At 40.8% G+C, this 21,326-nt stretch overlaps 1 protein-coding gene across 8 annotated transcripts in view; it reads left to right on the top strand.

Moving 5' to 3' along the window:
- TRAPPC8 (trafficking protein particle complex 8) overlaps positions 1-21,047 on the top strand; it is a 108,394-nt gene extending 87,347 nt beyond the window's left edge. For 4 of the 8 annotated variants that reach the window (XM_034762829.1, XM_034762828.1, XM_034762826.1 and 1 more), the window contains 5 exons: positions 1,254-1,355; positions 12,642-12,689; positions 15,796-15,941; positions 18,328-18,417; positions 19,959-21,047. In XM_034762829.1, the coding sequence (XP_034618720.1) occupies positions 1,254-1,355; positions 12,642-12,689; positions 15,796-15,941; positions 18,328-18,417; positions 19,959-20,193 (621 nt within the window). In that variant the 3' untranslated portion in view covers positions 20,194-21,047. The remainder of the gene's footprint in view (positions 1-1,253; positions 1,356-12,641; positions 12,690-15,795; positions 15,942-18,327; positions 18,418-19,958) is intronic. The other 4 variants (XM_034762831.1, XM_034762832.1, XM_034762827.1 and 1 more) reach the window with 1 other exon arrangement.
- Positions 21,048-21,326: the final 279 nt, after the last annotated feature.

Genomic DNA, 21,326 nt, shown 5'->3' with positions numbered 1-21,326 from the left:
ACAGCTCCTATTCACTGTTCGTGTGTAAGATCATTATCACTTCTAAAGTTTGTATTATAAAAGAAGTGTTATTCGATAACCTTTTCTAGGAGTGTTGTTTTTGAAAGACAAAATAGATGACTTGTCTTCATTATATTAGACCTGAGTCTAGAACCAGCTCTATCTCCAGTGACCTTCTGCAAACTGTTACCCCTCTGTACAGTGGGGGAATAAATGTCCCTCCCAAGGTAGTAGTAAGAGACCTTGATTCATAATGAGAGTTGTGAAGAGTTCCTATAGAGGGAGTTGTCTACACTAAAAAACATGTTGCCTCTTGTCACTGCTGACATGCATGGTGTTCCAAATGAAGAGTAATTGCAAAAACAGTAAGATTCAAAATTCCCTTTATTTGAAATGAAATAAGTACTGACTTCCCCTGAAGTTCACAATGTGTTCATCTAAGATCTGACTTCAGTGGGAGTCTTGCACTCTGAGGCTGTAGAATGGTGTAAACAGTGGAAAATAAATTTTCCTCCCACCCATGATAGCAGCTTAGAAGCTGCCAGGAGACCTGCATAAAATCTCCCTTAAAATATGTAATACAACAAATTTGTGAGGCTTTGCTGATTGTGAACAAGGCATCAAGCATTAGACAGCTCTGTGAACTTAAACTGTGCTGAACAGTTCTGTGACTCGTGCTGCAGGGCTGTACTGAATTCTACAATTAAACCAGGAATTTATGCTGCAGTATTAACTAAGCACTAACTCACTTGGTAATCTTTAGTAGTGTTGAAAAAATTCTAAAAATATACCACAATGCCAGAGTGGAGCAAAACTGATTTAAATAAGTGTATCTTCAATGTATCCTAAGATTTTACATAATTCATCTGAGATTTTGTTTAAAGTGAATTTTATTGTTCATTATTTTTGTGAAATACACTGCATACCCAACTCTTCACCGTTCCTTGAATTAGAAACATTAAGGCAACACAGAGGACTGTTATAGATGGAATTTATTAATTAGCTCCTTAGCTTTCTACTGCAAAGTAATTGCACTTTATTGAAAGTTGAAGCGATTCCTTTATTCATAATTTTGTAAATCTGTTGGTAAAGATTATGGTGTACTTCGGAATATTTCTAAATAAAAGATGGTATAAATGTAAAATCATTATCACTTCTAAAGTTTGTATTATGAAAGAGAAGTGTTATTTGATAACCTTTTGAGGTTTGCAGCAAATTAAGAAATATTAAATGTCTTTTATCTTTGTATTTAGGCATATGTTGTGGAAGACAACAAGCAGCTTATTTTAGAAGGCCAGCATCATGTTGTTCTTCATACAGTAGGGAAGGAGGCTTTTTCCTTTCCACAAAAGCAGGTAATCCTAATACTTTTTTGTATTTAAAAACCTCTTGCTTTACAAAAGCCTTTCCAAAGTGTTCGGTATGTTTCCAAAATGTGTGTATCTAAATGAATGAATGAGATTACCTTGTAAAGCTCTTGTAAGTATACATCTTGTAAGTTAAAAGGAATCTGCTAATTTTAGACTAATTTCAGCAACGTACTTTCAAGTCTGTTAAATGAGACAACTATAAAAACAAAATTTTCAATGGAAGACTTAAATACATCCAAGGTCTTAGAGCAGTGGTTCTCAACCTATTTACCATTTTGGGCTGCATATGCAGCTCTCTGTGTTATGTGGGCCACATCATACAATATTATATACCACCTGTATGGCCCTGAGAATGTCACATGGAGCGTAGTGGTGTGCTGATTGGACCACAAGTGGTCCGCAGACCATGGGCTGAGAACCACTGTCTTAGAGGTTTTCTGCTGCTGCAGTGTAACACAATAAATGTTAAAGGGAGTTAACGTGTAATATTGGCCAAGTTTTTTTAACATATAGAAGTGTAAGCAACAGAAGAGTGTTTGGAAAAGACATGAATAAAATTTTAATTTTAGATACTGTCATATGGCATAGTTCCTGATTATACTTTGATATAGGCACTGAGGATTCTCTAAATACATGTTTACATATTGGATCTGAATAATGTCTTGGAAGTTGTTAGTGTACTTCAGTGATCTGCTGATAATGGGAACGTCACATACATGGAAGAGTATCGTTGAATGTGCAAGCTTTTTAGTATGTAGAAGCATAATTAAACAAACATAATATAGGATATTCAGACAAATCAATTAAGAGCTAAAGTTCAGTGTTTTAACACTTATTGGCTTTACTTAATTTTTAGTAGCATTAATTGCTGGACCTCAAAATGGTTAACTTAAGTTCATGTTAAAGGAAAAAAGGCAGTAAGCCCATGACCCATGTAGATGAGATGTAACTGCATAATTGTCTTAAACAAATTACTTCCTTAGTTTTGTTGCAAGATTAAAATCAAACTGGATGAATTGCATTCAGAGCTCTTAATACAATATTAAGTTAGTACAAATCTTATACTAACATGCTGACTTCTCTATTGCCTCTTAATACAGTATTACCGGGTAATATAGTAGTAGTGAAACTTGGGTGAGTTCTTTCTGGCACAAAAAAACCCCAATCAACTTGGGATAAAATAAAATAAGTTGACTCCAAAATAAGGATGTTGAGTTTTGCTGCACTAAGGGATTAAATAAAAACACTTGACTCTTTTGTATTCTGATGTATTTTGTGCACTAGTGTAGCTTTCCCTGTGAAACTTAGCAGAGTTATAAAAATTAATAGAATTATCAGAGGAAATAACTTGAGAAATCGACAAACTGAATTGTGAGAGATCAATCAATAAAATCTTTCTACCATTGTAATTAACTTTTAAAATATCTGTTCTCACTGATATCACAAAAACAGCTATAGAAGAAAATGAATAATTTGGGTCTGCAACAAACCAGTGAATATCTGAGTATGTGTATGTGCAGCATTGGTAATCATAAGAATTAGTAGTATACAAAACTGTATTAATTCAAAGTGTAATACTGAACACATGAATAGTCCAATGTATTTGTGAATGTGAAGAAGAATTTAAAACAAGTAATGTGCAAGGTAAAGGTAGGTGAGTCTCAGTAACTAAAAGTTAAGTAATACTATCCTGCCCATTTTTGTTTACGTGTTAGCTATCTTAATTCTGTTTTTCCCTTAAATCTGTATTGTATGTATTTCCTGCGAGCTCTTCTGCAAAAATGTATTGCAAACTTGACTATATTTATACCGTTAGCTTGCTAGGACAATAACTTTTTTTTCCTAATTGCATCTGAAGGCAGATATGGTTATCTATCTAGATATGTACATAGCCCCTGTCAGTGCAGCATCTGAAGCTGTAATGAATTTGTCCTCATAACCCTTCTATGGGGATGTATTAACTCCTTTTTTAAGAGGGGGGGGGGGGGGGAATGAGGCCAAGAGTAAGTGGCTTGCCTTGTGTCTTGTAGCAAGTCTGTGACAGATGTGGAAGTTGAACCCAGGTCTCCCTGGGTTCCAGTCCAGTGCCTCACCTATAAGAGCATCTTTCCTCTGTGGTATCCAAATTCCATTTATGCTTAAGAGGCGCAGGCTTCTGAGTTCTTAACCATTTCATATCAAAATGCTTACATTTTTGTCATTAGTGTCTTGTAACCAGTCAGCACTTTTAAAAATGCTATTATATAGATATTTCACAATTTTTATCTAAAATTGTACACATTATAACATCTTTCATTCTTGTGTAATCCTCATACCATGAAACTGATTTATACAATGGATTTTTTGTGACTACTAAAACAAACCTCTGCCATGCTGAAAAGTAGCTTTGTTTTGAGAAATGGCTGAACCATTTTACTGAATCTTACCCCCCAAAAATTCAGCCCTGAGCAGACACCTGGCATGGAAAATTGTCAAATTTAAGCTATTTTGACTTAAGTTCGCACCTGAAACCAATGGCTTACAAGTGTTGGGAAACGTTAACTATAGGCCTCACTGTATGTAACTGAACAGAACAGATTATAAGTTAGAACCATGCTGCTCAGGGAGAAATTATTCAGCCATAGTTCTAGGGGGTCTCAGAGGAATTGAGCTACAGTAAAGCAGTCATGGTGCCATTTTATTTGTGGTTTGTGTTGGGGTTTTTTCAATTACCCAGTGCTGCTTAAACTGAGAACATATAATTGCCTTTCCAGCAGTTGCCAGCAGGAGATTATCATCCACAACTGACTGAACCACAGTAATTTTCAAGGAGACTGTAAAACCAAGATGCTGACAACATGGAGTCCATAATAATTCCAGCAGAATTCTAAAAAACTTAGTGTTATCCTGGACTTGATCAAATTCCAGTACGAATAATTGCACATTACCTGATTGATTAAATTGCACTTGTAACATCAAATAGATACATTTCCTTCCCTAAACTTTTAACCTTTAAAATTAGGAATTCTAAATCACTTTTCTTCGCTATCCTAGCTAGCACAAGAGTAATAAAATCATATGCTTCGGGGCATAGTTTGTTCCCTGTGGAAATCAAAGATTTCCCCCCCTATATGTACAGTATTTTACCACTGTCTATATATGCATTACAATGAGATGGGATTTTCACTTCTACATTAGGTTTTGGTTACTGTTGGATGCAGAATATTGCACTAGATGGATCAGCTATCTGTTTTGGCACATCTTAGTCTTAATATTTTGTTCTAATAAGTTATAAATAGAAATTATAACTGACAGTGCTGCTACATCCATGTGCTGTGCTCTGACGCATCTAATGTTGCTAAGCAACATTGCTTTTTAAAAACTTGATTCATGTGCAGTAGTGTAGCAGTCTCTTTAATGAACAGACAGTTTTGAATCTGTTTATCCCCTTGGCTTTCCCCATTCCTCCAAGTCTACACGTGAGAAACTGCTCTTGAGATAAAATTAGAATCAAAGAATGCCAAATATAGCTTATTCCTTTGAGCAGCCCAAAAAAGAGAGGCGGGGGTGGAAAAAAAGGAAACTAGGCCAGGTGTAACGGAGTTCTTAAAGAACTAAGTGATACAATACAGTTTCTAGCAATAATATGAAGCAGAAATTAGAAATAGGAACTTATGAATATAAACTGAAGATTGGGTTTTTATTTATAAAACGGAATCAATTCAAGCAAACAACTAATACAGCCAAATATGTGAATAGAGATGTTACGGTAAAAGCTGTCTGGCCTACAAAATTACAAGCTTTGGCAATAAACCTAGCATTTGTGTACACACTTTATTTTTTTATATATATTTTTAATATATATATATATATATATAATAATATTAAAAGTGTTCATGCTCTACAGTTACCTTAGACATCCTAATACTGAACCAGCTATGCCCACTAATATGTAACATTTTTGGACAAAGGTCCATCTATGAAGATACTCATAGGATAGGAATTACTGCAATTCAGTGGAAAATTAATTAGGTATTTGTGGGAACCTTCCTTTCCACTGCCTCTAACACTGCCGTACTGAAGCTCTTTTTAGCACTTGTAGTCTTACCTGTTGTCTTCATCTGCAGTGACCAATTAGCTTTAGCTAGCCAAAGCTCAAAATGCGGCTACTCCCAATCTATAATTGCCCTGGTTCACTTCAGTTTTCAACAGCTTCATCCTCCTCCTTCTTTGTTTCCCAACCTACAGTAACCTGAAATCCTTTACTTCTTCTTCAAGTGATTGTTCACGTCCATTACATATTAGATGTACGCGCGCCGCGTGCACGGACATTGGAAACTTTTTCCCTTAGCGGCTCCCGTCGGGCCGGCAGGGCCCCCTCCTTCCCGCCAGAGTGGCGCCCTGCTCCAGGGTATATATATCCCTGCCGACCCGACCCCTCCAGTTCCTTCTTACCGTCCATGGCGGCGTTGGAACAACTCTGTCTTTCGTCTGAGAGTGTCCCTTAGCAATAGTCATTAGTGTTATCTAGCATTTATCAGTTTGTAGTAGTGTTGAGCCAGTAGTTAACAGCTCATTAGGGTACTTAAAGTTCCTGCCGTGGTTGTTTGTTCAGCCCCGGCACCGGCCCTGGGCGGCGGGGTATGCCGCATGCCCAAGGCTTCAAGGCTTGTGCCATGTGCCGCAGGCCTATGCCATTGAGCGACCCCCACGCCTCGTGTCTCTGTTGCCTGGGGGAGGCTCACCAGAAAGAGCGCTGCAAGATCTGCAAGGCCTTTAAGCCCAGAACTAAAAAAGAGAGGGACTTTCGCCTTAAGCAGCTGCACATGGAGACGGCATTACAGCCCTCCACTTCGACGGCACCATCTGCCTCCGTGCGGAGCACCCCGGCATCGGTGCGGGAACCAGCGCCGGCGGGTCACCCGAAGCCCGCGGCACTGACCCAGCGGGGAAATACACGATGCCGATCGTCTTCGCCGGCGAAAGCGAAGAGCCAACCTAAGGCCCGAGGACGCTCCCCGCACAAGAGGGCGGCACCGGTAAAGACCTCGAGTGCCCCTAAGGCCGATACAGCCCCAACACGGACCCCGGTAGTGTCTCCGGCGCCGAAAGGCCCGTCGAGCCCCGGGATGGGCGCGTCGAGTGAGGATGAAGGGCTGGAGGAGCTCGTGGAACAGCCCTCCACTCTGGACACGTTTGAGGCAGCTAAGGACCTCATTGCTTTGTCCATCAAGGCCCCGGCACGCGCTGAGGGCGCTCCGCCGATGCTGCTGCGCAGAGGCAAGCCGGCGCTGGTGCGCCCATCACGGTCGCCGTCTCGGCACCTCTCCAGGAACCGGTCCCGGTCGAGCTCCGCCTCGGTGGACTCCCGGTTGCCCTTGGCGCAGGAAGCACCGCAGCAGTCGGGCTTCAACAAGCGGTCGGCACCGACTCAGCAACTGAGCACGAGTCGGCACCGCGAAGCGTCGGCGGTTCGTTACCCAAGGCCGACCAGCTGTAGCCGTTCCCGGTCCCGCGATCACCGGTACCGTTCCAGGTCGGCGAGGCGCTATTCCAGGTCCTGGTTGAGGAGGCGCTACTTCCCAAAACCGGACCGGCACCATCCTACGGCTCCACCGTGGCCTTCCAGGTCACCGTCCGTGGTCTCGGGGACTGACTCAGACCGGTACGGCGGGTATGCCCATAGGTCACAGGCCAGCAATGGGGCCAACCGAGCCAATGGCCATTCTGGACACCCTGGGCCTACCACCAGCAAGGGCCCCCATCGAGGGCCTCGAGATCCGGGCCATCCGGGTACCGATCCCGATCCCCGCGGCACCGCCCGACATCGTATAGGGAGACAACGGTCTCTAGACCACTGGAGCGGGAAGGAGTGGACTCGGCACCGAGTACGGTGCCGTCCCAATCCCACGCTGCGGGTCAGGCTGCAGAGGAACAACTGGCTGATGCCGGATTGCAGGACAATGAGGATGGGCAGAAGGCCCCGACCTCTTCCTCCTCGCCAGACGAGGCGGTAGCGGGCACACTGGTGGAAATACTTCGCCCCATCTAGAGGGTTTGACTTCCTCTTTCTACACCCGTCCCCCTGTTCGCTGGTGGTCTCAGCGGTCAACGAAAAAGAGCGGCATGGCCAGCAGGCTCCTGCCCCCAAGGGCAAGGAAGCTAAGAGATTGGACTTATTCGGGAGGAAAGTCTATTCATCTGGGGGCCTTCAACTGAGGCCTTCAACAGTTTTTTTGCTGTAAGATGGCTACCTTTACATCTGCTATTGTGTGGCCAGGGAGGTTGAAGTGTTCTCCTACAGGTTTTTGTATATTGCCATTCCTGATATCTGACTTGTGTCCATTTATCCTCTTGCGTAGTGACTGTCCAGTTTGGCCAATGTACATAGCAGAGGGGCATTGCTGGCATATGATGGCATATATAACATTGGTGGACGTGCAGGTGAATGAGCCGGTGATGTTGTAGCCGATCTGGTTAGGTCCAGTGATGGTGTTGCTGGTGTAGATATGTGGGCAGAGTTGGCATCGAGGTTTGTTGCATGGGTTGGTTCCTGAGTTAGAGTTGTTATGGTGCGGTGCGTGGTTGCTGGTGAGAATGTGCATAAGGTTGGCAGGTTGTCTGTGGGCGAGGACTGGCCTGCCTCCCAAGGTCTGTGAAAGTGAGGGATCATTGTCCAGGATGGGTTGTAGATCATGATCTACAAAAAAACTTCAGGACCAGACTCCAAAGAGAAACTGCTGAGCTCCAGTTCATTTGCAAATTTGACACCATGAGATCAGGATTAAACAAAGACTGTGAATGGCTATCCAACTACAGAAACAGTTTCTCCTCCCTTGGTGTTCACATCTCAACTGCTAGCAGAGCACCTCACCCTCCCTGATTGAACTAACCTCATTATCTCCACACTGATATATACCTGCCTCTGGAGATTTCCATTACTTGCATCTGAAGAAGTGAGGTTCTTACCCACGAAAGCTTATGCTCCCAGTACTTCTGTTAGTCTCAAAGGTGCCACAGGGCCCTCTGTTGCTTTTTACAGATTCAGACTAACATGGCTACCCCTCTGATACTTATCTATAGTAGACTCTTAAAATGTGTCAACACATGTTAGCTAACACATGCTAATATCACCTCTTTAAATCCAAGTCTAAACAAGACCAAAGACTGGGTTGGAGAAATTTGGTTAGAGAAGGGAACCTTGGGGCAAAAGCTGGTAACTTACGAATAGTCACTTCATAGCTATCAGAGGGAGGAGGTAGCTTGTGCCAGTGAAGCTTCATATATGGGATAGGAAATTAGAGGATGAAATTGGGTATCAATGATGGGGTGTTCAGGCTAAACATAATTTATAAGAAAGAAGATGTTACAAATCAACACTTTTGGTTTACGTCATCAGTCGCTACGGAAAGAACGCAGGAGATCTACCCCTCTAGTACCCATTTCGAGAGACATACTTTGAGGTTGCCATTTTTATATTGTGGGTATTAGTATACTAATATACCAATGTTTATTAGAGGGTTCTTTACAACATGGGCACACCAGTAAAATGGGTTCCTCTGAGTTTGGTTTTTAATAGTTTAAAAAAATGCACTTTTCAGAGTCCAATCGCTCTCATAATCTCACACTAAAGGCATACAGCTGAATTTGACACACCAATCCTGTCTGTGTTTACTCTTCCAGATAAATAATGTAAAAAGTATTCATTTTAAATTAGGATTGAGCAAAGTACACAATGCAATCTTGTAGAACACCTTTCACAGAGCCTTTATTTCCTATGAATAGTACTTAAAGTTAACACAGGAGAGTAAAAAAGTAGGCCCAGCGATCAGGGGAGGAATAGCTTTAATCTGAGGTTTGAAATGAGAGCTCACTGATTCTAATCAGATTCTCCCGATACTTCCAGTTTCTTCAGATCCCTTTATTTTTGTTCTCACTGGCACTTTGTCACTTAAAATCTGGGATTTTTTCCTTTCCTCTCTAGCTCATGCTTCCTCTGTCCCACTGTACAGCCGTATTCAGCTGGCTCAAGAGTCTTCTCTTTGCAGTCCTTGCAGCCTTCCTATTTATCTCAATCTTTCAAACTCCGCTAAAAGCATGTATTTTTTTCCTTGGAACTGCATGAGACTTGTGTAAACTTATATTGAGTATTCTTTTTGCTAAATACATCAGTTAATTTTAAAAACAAGTATGTTTAACATTATCTGGAAAAGGTGTAAATAGCACATAGACATCGCCAAGTGACTGGGAGGCATTGCCATTGAGATCTATAGACTTGAAGGTGCCCAACACCTCTTGAGATCATGTTCATTGAACAAAAACTTCAAACTGATTTAAATAGTTGAAGGTGAATGTGTTTTTAAAAAAAGATTCTACCTCCTTTTGGCACCCATCTTGTTGAAAAGCTGCACCTTGTGACACTTGGGAGACCTTTACAAGTGTACCAAGTCTGCTTTAATGCTGACTTAACAATTAAAACTTGGTTTGAACACACTAATTCTTAGACTTTGTATAAGCCAATATTCAATGTAGGATGGAGATTGTAGTGTGGTTGCAAAAAACATTCTAAAACCACGCTGAAGAAACCAGCACAAGGTACATGGTCATTAGTAGTACAGGTGAGGGTAAACTCATTTGAAATACAAGCAACGGAGATCAGGTATTAGCAAAGTTCTTTACATTTTTCTCAGTAAAATTAAAAATGTGTTTTTCAGTTAATCTGAAGTTGAATGGTAACAATGTTTCCAATGTTAATTATATGAATCCTTTTTCAGGCTAACATTCATGGATGGGATTTCCCAATTTTTGTGATTCATTTGCCTAACAAAGGGATTTCTTAGCTTCATCGTTCTGATGCAGCAGTTATTTTCACAGTTAATAAGAGGAATAGTAGTTGTTTTATATTTGAATGTTCCCATTCTCATTGGTTTTTAGGAGGGTAATTGTGGGAGGTAATGTAATTGGTTCCTTTAGTGCTGGCTTGTAATATTGAACGACTCATTTTCAAAAACTGTAATTTAGAACAAGTCAAATGATCCTGATTCTCCACATCTTCTTTGACTCCCACCATTCATATCATTTATGGTAAAAACCCATTCTGCCTGCTTCTTCAGAAGATGCTTACGCACTAGTTCTGGAGTGGACAGTTACGATTTAAAGTTCAAAACATTTGTGAGGTTTTTTTAAGTCAGTAGCCAGAATTTATTTAAGCTGGGTATGAATCTGTTTTATCAAATTTACATGAAAGGGATTACATGAGAAAGTTAGTGCAATTAGCACTAGAGTATATTTTAGCCATAATATTTTGTTTTGAAGATTTTTTTTTGAGTTTATACAAAGGTTCTCGTTGTTTTAACAGAATTATTGATATTCATTCCAAGTATCAGAGGAGGAGCTGTGTTAGTCTGTATCCACAAAAACAATGAGGAGTCTGGTGGCACCTTAAAGACTAACAGATTTATTTGGACATAAGCTTTCGTGGGTAAAAAACCCCACTTCTTCAGATGCATGGAGTGAAAATTACAGATACAGGGACAAACATACTGGCACATGAAGAGAAGGGAGTTACCTTCAAGTGGAGAACCAGTTTCCATCCAGGACACATCACACGATCCATCGTCTACAGCCAAGCCCTAAGATACATCCACATTTGCTCCAATCCCTCAGACAGAGACAAACACCTACAAGATCTTTATCAAGCATTCTTAAAATGACAGTACCCACCTGGGGAACTGAGGGAACAGATTGACAGAGCAAGCCGGGTACCCAGAAGTCACCTACCATAGGACAGGCCCAACAAGGCAAATAACAGAACACCACTGGCCATCACATAGAACCTCCAGTTAAAACCGCTCCAACACATCATCTATCTACAACCTATCCTGGAAAATGATCCCTAACTCTCACAGACCTTGGGAGGCAGGCCAGTCCTTGCTTACAAACAGCCCCCCAACCTGAAACAAATACTCACCAACAGCTACACACTACACAACAGAAACACTAACTTGTAACAAACCCCGTTGCCTACTCTGTCCCCATATCTACTCTAGCAACACCATCAGAGGACCCAACCACATCAGTCACACCATCAGGGGCTCATTCACCTGCACATCTACTAATGTGATATATGCCATTGTGTGTCAGCGGTGCCCGTCTGCCATGTACATTTGCTAAACCTGACAGTCTCTACATAAATGGACACAAATCAGACATCCGCAATGGTAACATACAAAAGCCAGTAGAAGAACACTTCAGTCTCCCTGGACATTCAATAACAGATTTAAAAGTAGCCATCCTTCCACAAAAAAACAGACTTCAGAGAGAAACTGCAGAGCTACAATTCATTTGTAAACTTAACACCATTAATTTGGGTTTGAATAGGGACTGGGAGTGACTGGCTCAGTACAAAAGTAATTTTTCCTGTCGGTATTGACACCTTCTCATCAATTATTGGGAGTGGACCACATCCACCCGTGACTGAATTGGCCTTGTCAACACTGGTTCTCCACTTGTAACATAACTCCCTTCTCTTCATGTGCCAGTATGTTTATGCCTGCATCTGTAATTTTCACTCCATGCATCTGAAGAAGTGGGGTTTTTTTACCCACGAAAGCTTATGCCCAAATAAATCTTAGCCTTTAAGGTGCCACTTTTTCTTACAAGCTGACAATTGTGTGGTTTATGCAGTGTTGTTTGTAGCCTTGTTTGTCCCAAGATATTAGAAAGACAAGGTGGGTGAGGTAATATCTTTTAATTGGACTAACAGAAGTTGGTCTTGTAAAAGATATTACCTCACCCACCTTGTGTCTCTAATTGTCTGGTTTCTTATCTAGATTTTCCTAAACTTTCCAGGTTGCTTAAAAAGGAAACTCAGTGAGATGTTGTTAGTGTAGAGCAGCACTCTGAGTGCTTGTGTTTTGAAAGCCTTTCTGCCCAAATATAAAAAGTATGGGTGGAATCCAGGCCCTATTGAAGTCAATGGGAGTTTTGCCATGACTTCAGGGTAGCCAGTACTTCATCCTCTGGGTACAAAGAGGGTTGTCAAAGTGATGTTTTATTTAGGAACCAAAAGACTAATCTTAAATCTGGGGTGTTAAATTGTCCAATTTCTATCTGTTGCCAGTCTTTCAGCACCAAGGTAATGTTGCTTTGAACTAAGGGTTTCAAACATGTTAAATTAATCAAATAATGAAATGTAATGATGCCAGACTTACTTTGTCTACCTGTTTTTCTGTAACTTATCCTATTTTTTGTCTGTCTGTTCAGATAAATTTTGATATTTGTTTTTTGTAGGGTTTTAAAAAAATACTCGGGAATTCTGATTGGGAGGACTTGGAACAGGTAACTGACTTTAGGGGGAAGAGCAATTTCTAGGGTGTTGATATATGCTATCCAAGATAATATTGAATATTCCCCAATTAGATCAATCTTCTAACCTTCCGTCCCCACCCTCCATGGAGTCATATAGTCTTTAAATATAGCTAGTGTTATACATGGTGTCACCTTTCAGCAAGATGGATTCCATTACAGCAGGACCAGAAATGCCAACTGAATTAAAAAGATAGTTTCCAACTATATTCCATTGTTAATAAGAGTATTCTTCTTGAGCATTTAGGTTGCTGGTCTGAGTGCAGTGAATTAGTTTTGGTTTAAAGGGCATAATCTTAATTTTTTTCAAGCATATGCTGTCATCTGATGACCTATGCCTAGTACAACCAGACCTGAGGATGCTACTATAATGCAAATAATTAATAATTATTTAAATTTCCTGATTGAAATTCTAACACCATTGAAGTCAGTGGCAAAGCTCCCATTGACTTCAGTGGGGGCTGGGATTTTCCCTGCTATCTTTTATTGACACAAGTCACAATCTCAATGTGTTTCTCATAGTGTTTTGTCTTCAGTATTTTAAGAAAATATTGTAATATAAGTTGTTGACACAAGCGCAGCAATAAGCTAAGAATACTGTAACTGTTTCTAAGTGTAGTGCAGAAATGGGATTCATCAATCAACTCCTTATATTTAGCAGCTGCCTACGTTCATTACTGTGAATGCATTTTATGTCACTAATTATCGACTCTGCATCAACGGTTCATAAGTGAATGAGGAAAGCTAACCCCTCATAAGTAACTTTTTGATTGGAGTAGATAACAGATTGGATGGTGTTGGACAAGTACCATATCATCTAGATCAGGGGTCGACAACCTATGGCACGCGTGCCAAAGACAGCATGCGAGCCGATTTTTAATGGCACGCTGGTGCCTGCCAGGGTCCCGGCAGGCAGCCACGTGCCATTAAAAATCCTGCCTAGCCCAGCCTGGCCCGGCCTGCTCTTCTCCACCCTCCGCCCCCTCCTGTGGGGGCAGTGGGCAGAAGATTGGTCCTGCTGGCTCCCCTGGGTCTTCCCAGAGTGTGCTGGGTTCCTGCCCCTCCTCCTTCCTTCCCTCCCTGCCAGCCGATCAGCTGATGGCCCTTTCAAGGCAGGGGGTGGGGGAGGAGCGGAGTCAGTGTGCTCGCTGCTCCCCGCAGAGGCAGAGAAGAAGCGGGGGCAGGGCCTTGGGGAAGGGGAGGGGATGGAAGCGGGGCATATCCCCTCCAGCCCCCTGCCGTGATCACCCCATGACCCCAGCCCACACCCCCAGCCCTCTGTCCTGACCCCCCCTCACACACACACCCAGCCCTCTGCCCTGAGCCCTGCAGCCCCGTTCTTCCCCCCCCAGCCCCTGCCCTGAGCCCTGTACCCCCCTCACACACACCCAGTCCTCTGCTTGACTCCTTCACCCCCCCCCACGACCCCAGCCCTGACACTGGCACCCCCACACATACCCAGGCCCCCCCTGCCCTGCCACCTGCACCCCCTCACATACCCAGGCCCCCTATGCCCTGCCACCTGCACCCCCTCACATGCCCCCAGCCCTCTGCCCTGACTCTTGCACGCCCCCCATACCCCATGCACCCCCCACATCCCCACCCCCACCCTGAGCACCAAACAGGAGCACCTGCACACATACCCCACATTCCCACCTGCACCCCTCGCACCAAATGGGAGCTGCCCAGGTAAGCACTCCACACCCAAACCTCCTGCCCCAACCATGAGCCCCCTCCCTCATTCTAGCTCCCAGCCAGACCCTACACCCCAACCCCCAGCCCTGTGCTCAGTGCACTCCCACTCTCAGCTCAGTGCAGAGAGAGAGAGGAAGAGAACGGGCCAAAACCAGGGAGAAGTTAGGTACCCACTGTATGTAGTCAGGGCTGGGACCCCAAACCTGCAGTGGACTGAGCAGGTACGGCAGCCGGGATCCCAGCTGGCAGGAACCGGCGGATGGAACCCTTGAGTGGCAGCGGGCTGAGCTGCTTAGCCCACTGCCGGACTGGGTTCCTGGCCGCCGGCCCCTCACAGCCCGCTGCTAGTCTGGGGTTCTAGCTACCGGCCCCTTGCCAGCCGGGGTCCCAGCCGCAGGCCTCGCTCAGCCTGTTGCTGGCCTAGGTGAACAGAACCCCAGACCAGCAGCAGGCTGAGCGGGCCAGTGGCGTAAGATCAACATTCTAATTTAATTTTAAATGAAGCTTCTTAAACATTTTGAAAACCTTGTTTATTTTACAATACAACAATTGTTTAGTTATATAATATATAGACTTAGAGACTTTCTAAAAAGCATTAAAATGTATTACTGGCACGTGAAACCTATAATTAAAGTGAATAAATGAAGACTCGGCACACCGCTTCTGAAAGGTTGCCGACCCCTGATCTAGATTCTGGACCAGATGCAGTCAGGGTGATGCACTGAAGTTACATCTTTCCACATCATCTAATCCCCTCTCTCCTGGAGGTTGTACTTCACCACCTGCCTTCCCTTAGGCTTTCCACTCTTTGGAGGGGAAGGTAGTTTTCATTTTTGAAGGAGCTTACTAGGCTCCAGTTTTTAGAGATGTACTGTATTAGCACATGTTCCCTTCCCACCCAGTGCCACCCACTTCTGGGGTTTTCCTGGCTACCTACAGTTCCTTGGTGGCAACCTCCCCATGATAGACTTTTCACTGTATCTGCTTGGATTTTTGTGAAACCCCAAGATGAACTTGGTGCAGTCTAAACATTGTTCTATTTTTATCTTACCAGTAATACATATTTGCAGAACTCTTAACACATTGGTTTAAAAAAGCAGTTTTGGGAGAAGAAAATTTAATAGTTTGCCTGTGATATAGCACCCCCATCATAAGAATTGAGGAAGTGGTGCACCTAAAACAGTAAGACACAGTAATTTCCTTAATTGCCTCCTGTAAACATTGTGACACAGTAGTGTAATCTGTTGGAAGCTACAGTTCTTAAGAGAAAATGGTACCTGCAAGTTAACATCTGTCTGGTTAATCCCTTGTTATACAGTGTGTCGTGTTAGTGTATTTATAAGAGTATTTTAAATGAAGTTGTCTGAATATTTGTGTGTTCCAGGAATCATCAGAAATGGTTCTCTTAAAGTTTTTTCGACCAGAAAACACTTCACTACCCACAAGACCAACACCAGAACAGCTTTCTAACCTTATCAAGACTAGTCTTCATTATCCAGAGTCCTTTAATCACTCATTTCATCAGAAAAGGTTTGATTAATGTTTGTTTCAAGATTCCTTTAGGAAACTATTTTTTTTCCCCATTTCTTTAACAAAAATCCTTTTTAGATATTGCTCTGTGGAAGGATGAAATAAAGTGATAAAACAAGGAAAAATTGCCATGAGCAAGGAAAAATTCAACACAAACATTTTATATAACTATAAAACAAAAAAATGATTTTTTTTTGTAAATGTATTGGTAAAATTGCAACACAATAGCATTTTCTAGCAGTTGAAGATGGGACACATGAAATGAAAATGAAGTACTATTGATCAGAAAGGTCAATTACTTTTTATCAAGATCCAGGTTTCTTGGTCAAGGTCCAGACTCCAGAGAAAATAATAATAAAAAAACAATGATAAAATTAAAAGGTTTGGGGGTCCGTTCAAACGCATCTGGTAGTCCGAATTTGGCCCGTGGTCTGCCTGTTGACTACCTCTCCTATAGATAATTTAGTTTTAAAAATGAATGGGAATGTTAAGTTAGATAACTCGTTAAGAAAGTAATGATGAAGAAATCTATAATATCTGTCTTCACAGCCTGAGAAAATCACAGCATAAACAATCATTAAGTGGGTTGAAAATGAATACTATATGCTGCAAAATGACAATATTTGAATGAACAAATAACTTCTTGCTCTAGTTATTAATTTTTATTTATTATGTCAGTAGCATATCCATATCCAAATTTTCTAAATGTTAACATGGGTTAGGTATAAACTATTGCAGGAAGAGGATGTTTAACATGGCTGAAATTGGAGACTTAGTGTAGTAACAATGAACTAAAGCACTTGTACACAAGATTTTTCATTTTGATAATTGTGTTCCTGTAGCTTCTACTTTGTGGTTATGCAGTCTTGTCAATTTTTTTTGGTGAGCATTACACTACAAAAATAAAGGGAACTAGTTTAGGTTTCAAATTTCTATTGCTTTGAAATTTTATTTACAAAATTTGATAATAATTTAATTGTAGCAAAAAATGTTTCGTTTTTAGAATGTATACATTTCCTTGTTGTGCTTTGACAACTTAACTATTACATTCTTACACTAGTACAATAGATATTGAATTGAAACTAACTAGCATAAGCGGAATGATGTGCAAAAATGATTGTTTTAATTATGAGAGCCTCCACATATTCAAATAGGGTCTAATTCTGGTCATATTCCAATTTGAGTTATGTGCTTACTACCTAAATTCCCCCTGCAGTGGTCAGTCTTGAAGGCACTCTTTACTTCCTGTCTTAAAGTGTTTACTGCTAAGCAATCCCAGTGATGCATTTCAGTGGTGAAGTGATACTGCTAGTTCATGGTCCCCAAACTATGGGGCGCGACCCTCTAGGGGGTTGCCGAGGAACGTTCGGAGGTACGGCGGGACCCAGGCCAGTCCCCATACGGGGGTTGGGGAGGGAGCCACCATCCAGTCCCACTCCTCCCCCAACTCTGCTCCAGCCCGCCCCCCAGTTGTGATCCCGGCCCTGCCCCAGCTCCCCGGCTCTGCTCCTGGCCCCATCTCCGGCCAAGCTCCATTCCTGACCCAGCCTCAGCTCCGTTACCCTTCCCGGGGGCCAGGGGGAACAGACAGGAGTAAGGGGGGGCACGACCCTGAAAAGTTTGTGTATAAAGGTGCTATGGGATCCTTCTGGAAGGAGTGTTCTGTATAAAAGCATTAGTGTTAATAAGCGTATTTGGGTAGAATTCTTCAGGATATTAAATACAAAGCAATGCCTACATTTTAAAAAACATGCAATAAGTTGGACTCGAATGTCCATATTTCTTCAGCTTTAGCTGAGCATTGTACACCTGCCCTGGCTAAAATGCCTGTATTTCTTCAGGCCACTAAAACAAATAGTTTAAATAGCCCTTTTAGTCAACGATATGCAGAAGGGCATAGAAGTATATGGAGAGAAGGTGTAAAGATGATATTGCAGCAAGTCAAAATTTAGACCAGCATGTTGGGTCAAATGTTTTCACATTCTAAAATTTTGTATTAATGCACCTTGTTGTACATGATTTTATAGAAAGCTTGCAAAAATCAAGCTATGCTCTGAACTATTGCTTTACCAGGTCTCATTTAGACAAACTGAGGAGATCGTTTCAACACTGACTTATAATTTTTTTCTCTGAGGTCACAATCATAAATATACTTCAATGAATTTCCTTTTTCAGAAGTCAAAATGATTATCTGACAGCATGTAAGAGCTGATATTAGACTGTAATAATGTCATACAAAATACCGCTATGTATTTTAATGTTTATATGATTGAGTAATTAAGGACATAAGAATTTTTTTTAAATAGATTTGTTACATTTTGTAATTCTCAAGACTGACCAGTGATGTGTATAAATCTTGCATTGTAAAACAATTTTTCTCTTGCAGCCTTTGTTTAGTACCTGTCACTCTTCTACTTTCCAATTGTTCTGAGGCTGATGTTGATGTAATAATTGACTTGCGGCATAAAACAACAAGGTAGTAAACTTCTAAATGTTAAATTAAAACCAATTTGATGTTTCTTGTGAGCACTTACTGCTACTGAGATCTCTTAATCTGATTTTATTTACATCATTTTATCAAATGTGTATTAAATGTATCAAATATTTAGGATAGGACTTTCATCCTCACTGTGTTCCCATTGATGTCAGTGGGAGTTTCTCCTCATCTCAATGGGAGCATAATTAAATCAATTTGAGTATTTTTCAAAAACCCATGTTCATTTGGAAGTAAAACAGAAATTGATTGTATTGCCAAGCGGGCTGGGAGTAATGACTGGATTATAAAGAAAAGTGAGACAACAATATTTATTTTTTGCTGTTTAAATCTCCTTGTTTTGGGGAAATGTTTCCTACAATGAAAGTTTCTGCAAAATGAGAGGAACATCAACAATGGATGCTGTTTTCATTAAAAAATTTATTTTGTTTAACACAGTTTCTCAATGGTAACAAAAGTTATCTTTTGAAATCCTAAAATATAGTTACTTTCATCTAAAATTCTTTTAAAATGTTGTACAGTAAGAGTGCATTGTTTCTAAAATGTGTAGATAATTGCTACGTTTGTTAGAATTACTGTGTAGAAATCCATATTCTAGGATAAGCAATACAAAATTCGACAAATTACTTCTCATCCTAACAAAAAGTATAACTTCTTTAACAGCACTTATCACAAGTTCTTAGATTTTATCCACTGCTGCACATGACTATAGTTTTTACTTGGAAATATAGCAATTCATCTGTGTTCAAAATTATCAGTAACATTGGGGAAAAACATTTAAAAACAAATAATGAGATTTTTAAAATAAAAGTTGCATAAAAAGAGGCAAACATCAGATACCTTTGATGCACTACGTATAGTAGAGCTGGTTGAATTCTGTATATAATTTTATTCTCTTTGAATATCTTATTCCACAATCTGTGTAAGTGGTTGAATACCAAAAAATATTCAAGTCTGATTGTCATCAAACTTGACTTAGTGTAATTAAATAGCTGAATAGTATTCTCAGTAACGGTCCCAATTAGGCATTTTTAGAAGTTTCTCAGAGATGGATTTTGAAGGGCAATAATTGGGACAGATTTAGCAAAACTCAATGTAATCAGAATGCATTTGCCCAGTGCCAAGGGGTTGCCCGGTGTATTTAACCAGATGGGTATGAAACTCAGCGTGCCAGGCTTTTAATACAAATGTTGACAGATAGAAGATAGTAAGGACAGTAGTCCGCCAGGAAATCGCAATTAAACAATTTGTAAAGAACTAATCTATAAATGAGTTAATAGAATTAATGTAGAGCTGAGCACTAGTCAGCTCATCTGGTCACTTTTCAAAAACATCAGACAGCCAAAACACCAGAGATGCAGTGCATTTGCATGCCACTTAATACAGGAAACATATTACACAGTGAAGTAAAATTTTTCGTAGGATTGTCATTTTGAATGGGTGCATGTTTGGTAGACACTTAAGCATAAGAGGATCAAAAGTAGATACCTTATTTATTTTTTTTCCCCCTCTCTCTCTTTCAGTCCAGAAGCACTAGAAATCCATGGTTCTTTCACGTGGCTTGGGCAAACACAGTACAAACTTCAGCTTAAAAGCCAAGAGGTCTACAGCTTGCAGTTGAAAGCTTGCTTTGTTCGTACAGGAGTCTATAATCTTGGAACTCACAGAGTATTTGCCAAATTAGCCGACCAAGTTACTTTGTTTGAAACAAGTCAGCAGAACTCCATGCCAGCACTGATCATCATCAGTAACATTTGACCACTTACTAAAAGATCATACTAAAAACCAAAAGAATCTGATTTTTCTTATTCTGCGGATTGACATTTATTCCAGTTTTGGAATGTTACCCCAACATCTAACTTGTTACAAAAGATTGTGTAGGAGACAATAGCAAAATATTCAGACTACTTGCCATTTTGTTTCTTAAGGCAAAGCACGTTGGACAGAAAACGCATATATTCTTTTTGATGTCTCTTGCATCTCTGGTAATTTATACTCATAACACTGAACTAAAATACCCCTTATAAAACCGTTTGAATTAACTTGTGTATCCCAGGCTCTGTCCAAATAATAATAAAAAAGCAGCTTGACTGCTGTTACAACTTCCAGCATGATGTTTTAAATATATTTTGTGGCTATATTAAAAGACAGTTCAGAAGACAACCCTTGTTGTCTTTTTTCCTGACTTAAGCCATTATTCATCAGAAATGCCAGCCTTACTGTGAAGTTTGATAGGTTGTTAAATACAATTTATGCTGGGGGTTTTTTTGTTTGGGTTTTTTTTTTCGCTTTTCAGTTTTTAAAATTAGTTTGGGGCTTTGTTATTGTGTCCTCATGTTCTGATAGCCAGTGAGCCTTATGGCTTACACACAACTTCACCGAAGATGTTCTGAAAATAATTTTGAAACCAGTTTGTTTTCTCATTCATCTCGATACAGAATGCACTATTACACAACCATGAGATTGTCATTCACTTTATTATGTAACTATAACAACTGAGTTGATCTGTTTTAAAAAAAATCTACTCAAGTTAATTAAGCTTTTCAAGAAATGTATTATATTTATAACAAATGTACTGTAAATAGAATAAAACATACACCATATTCACTGAATAGACTTCCGTTGCATACTTTTCTCGCATCTTATCTACAGCAGTAGCCTGTCAACAAAGATTGCCTTAATTAGAAGCTGTTTGCTAGTGTAAATAACAGTGGTGCAATGCATCCACAGTAGACAGGCTGGTTTAGGTGCAGTTCCAGCCCACATACGCATACAGAGTTCTACTCAAAAGTTGCAGTTGCTGTTTGTCAGAACCCTGCTTGGAGTCCTCTTGCAGCAGGCCACGGTACAAATATGTACCTACCTTTGTTTCCTCTTCTATTTTACCATGA

Source organism: Trachemys scripta, chromosome 2 (assembly GCF_013100865.1).
Source record: "Trachemys scripta elegans isolate TJP31775 chromosome 2, CAS_Tse_1.0, whole genome shotgun sequence".
Taxonomy (NCBI): Eukaryota; Metazoa; Chordata; order Testudines; family Emydidae; genus Trachemys; species Trachemys scripta.
Note: the sequence above shows the minus strand (reverse complement) of the source record. Positions and strands in the feature narration are given on the sequence as shown.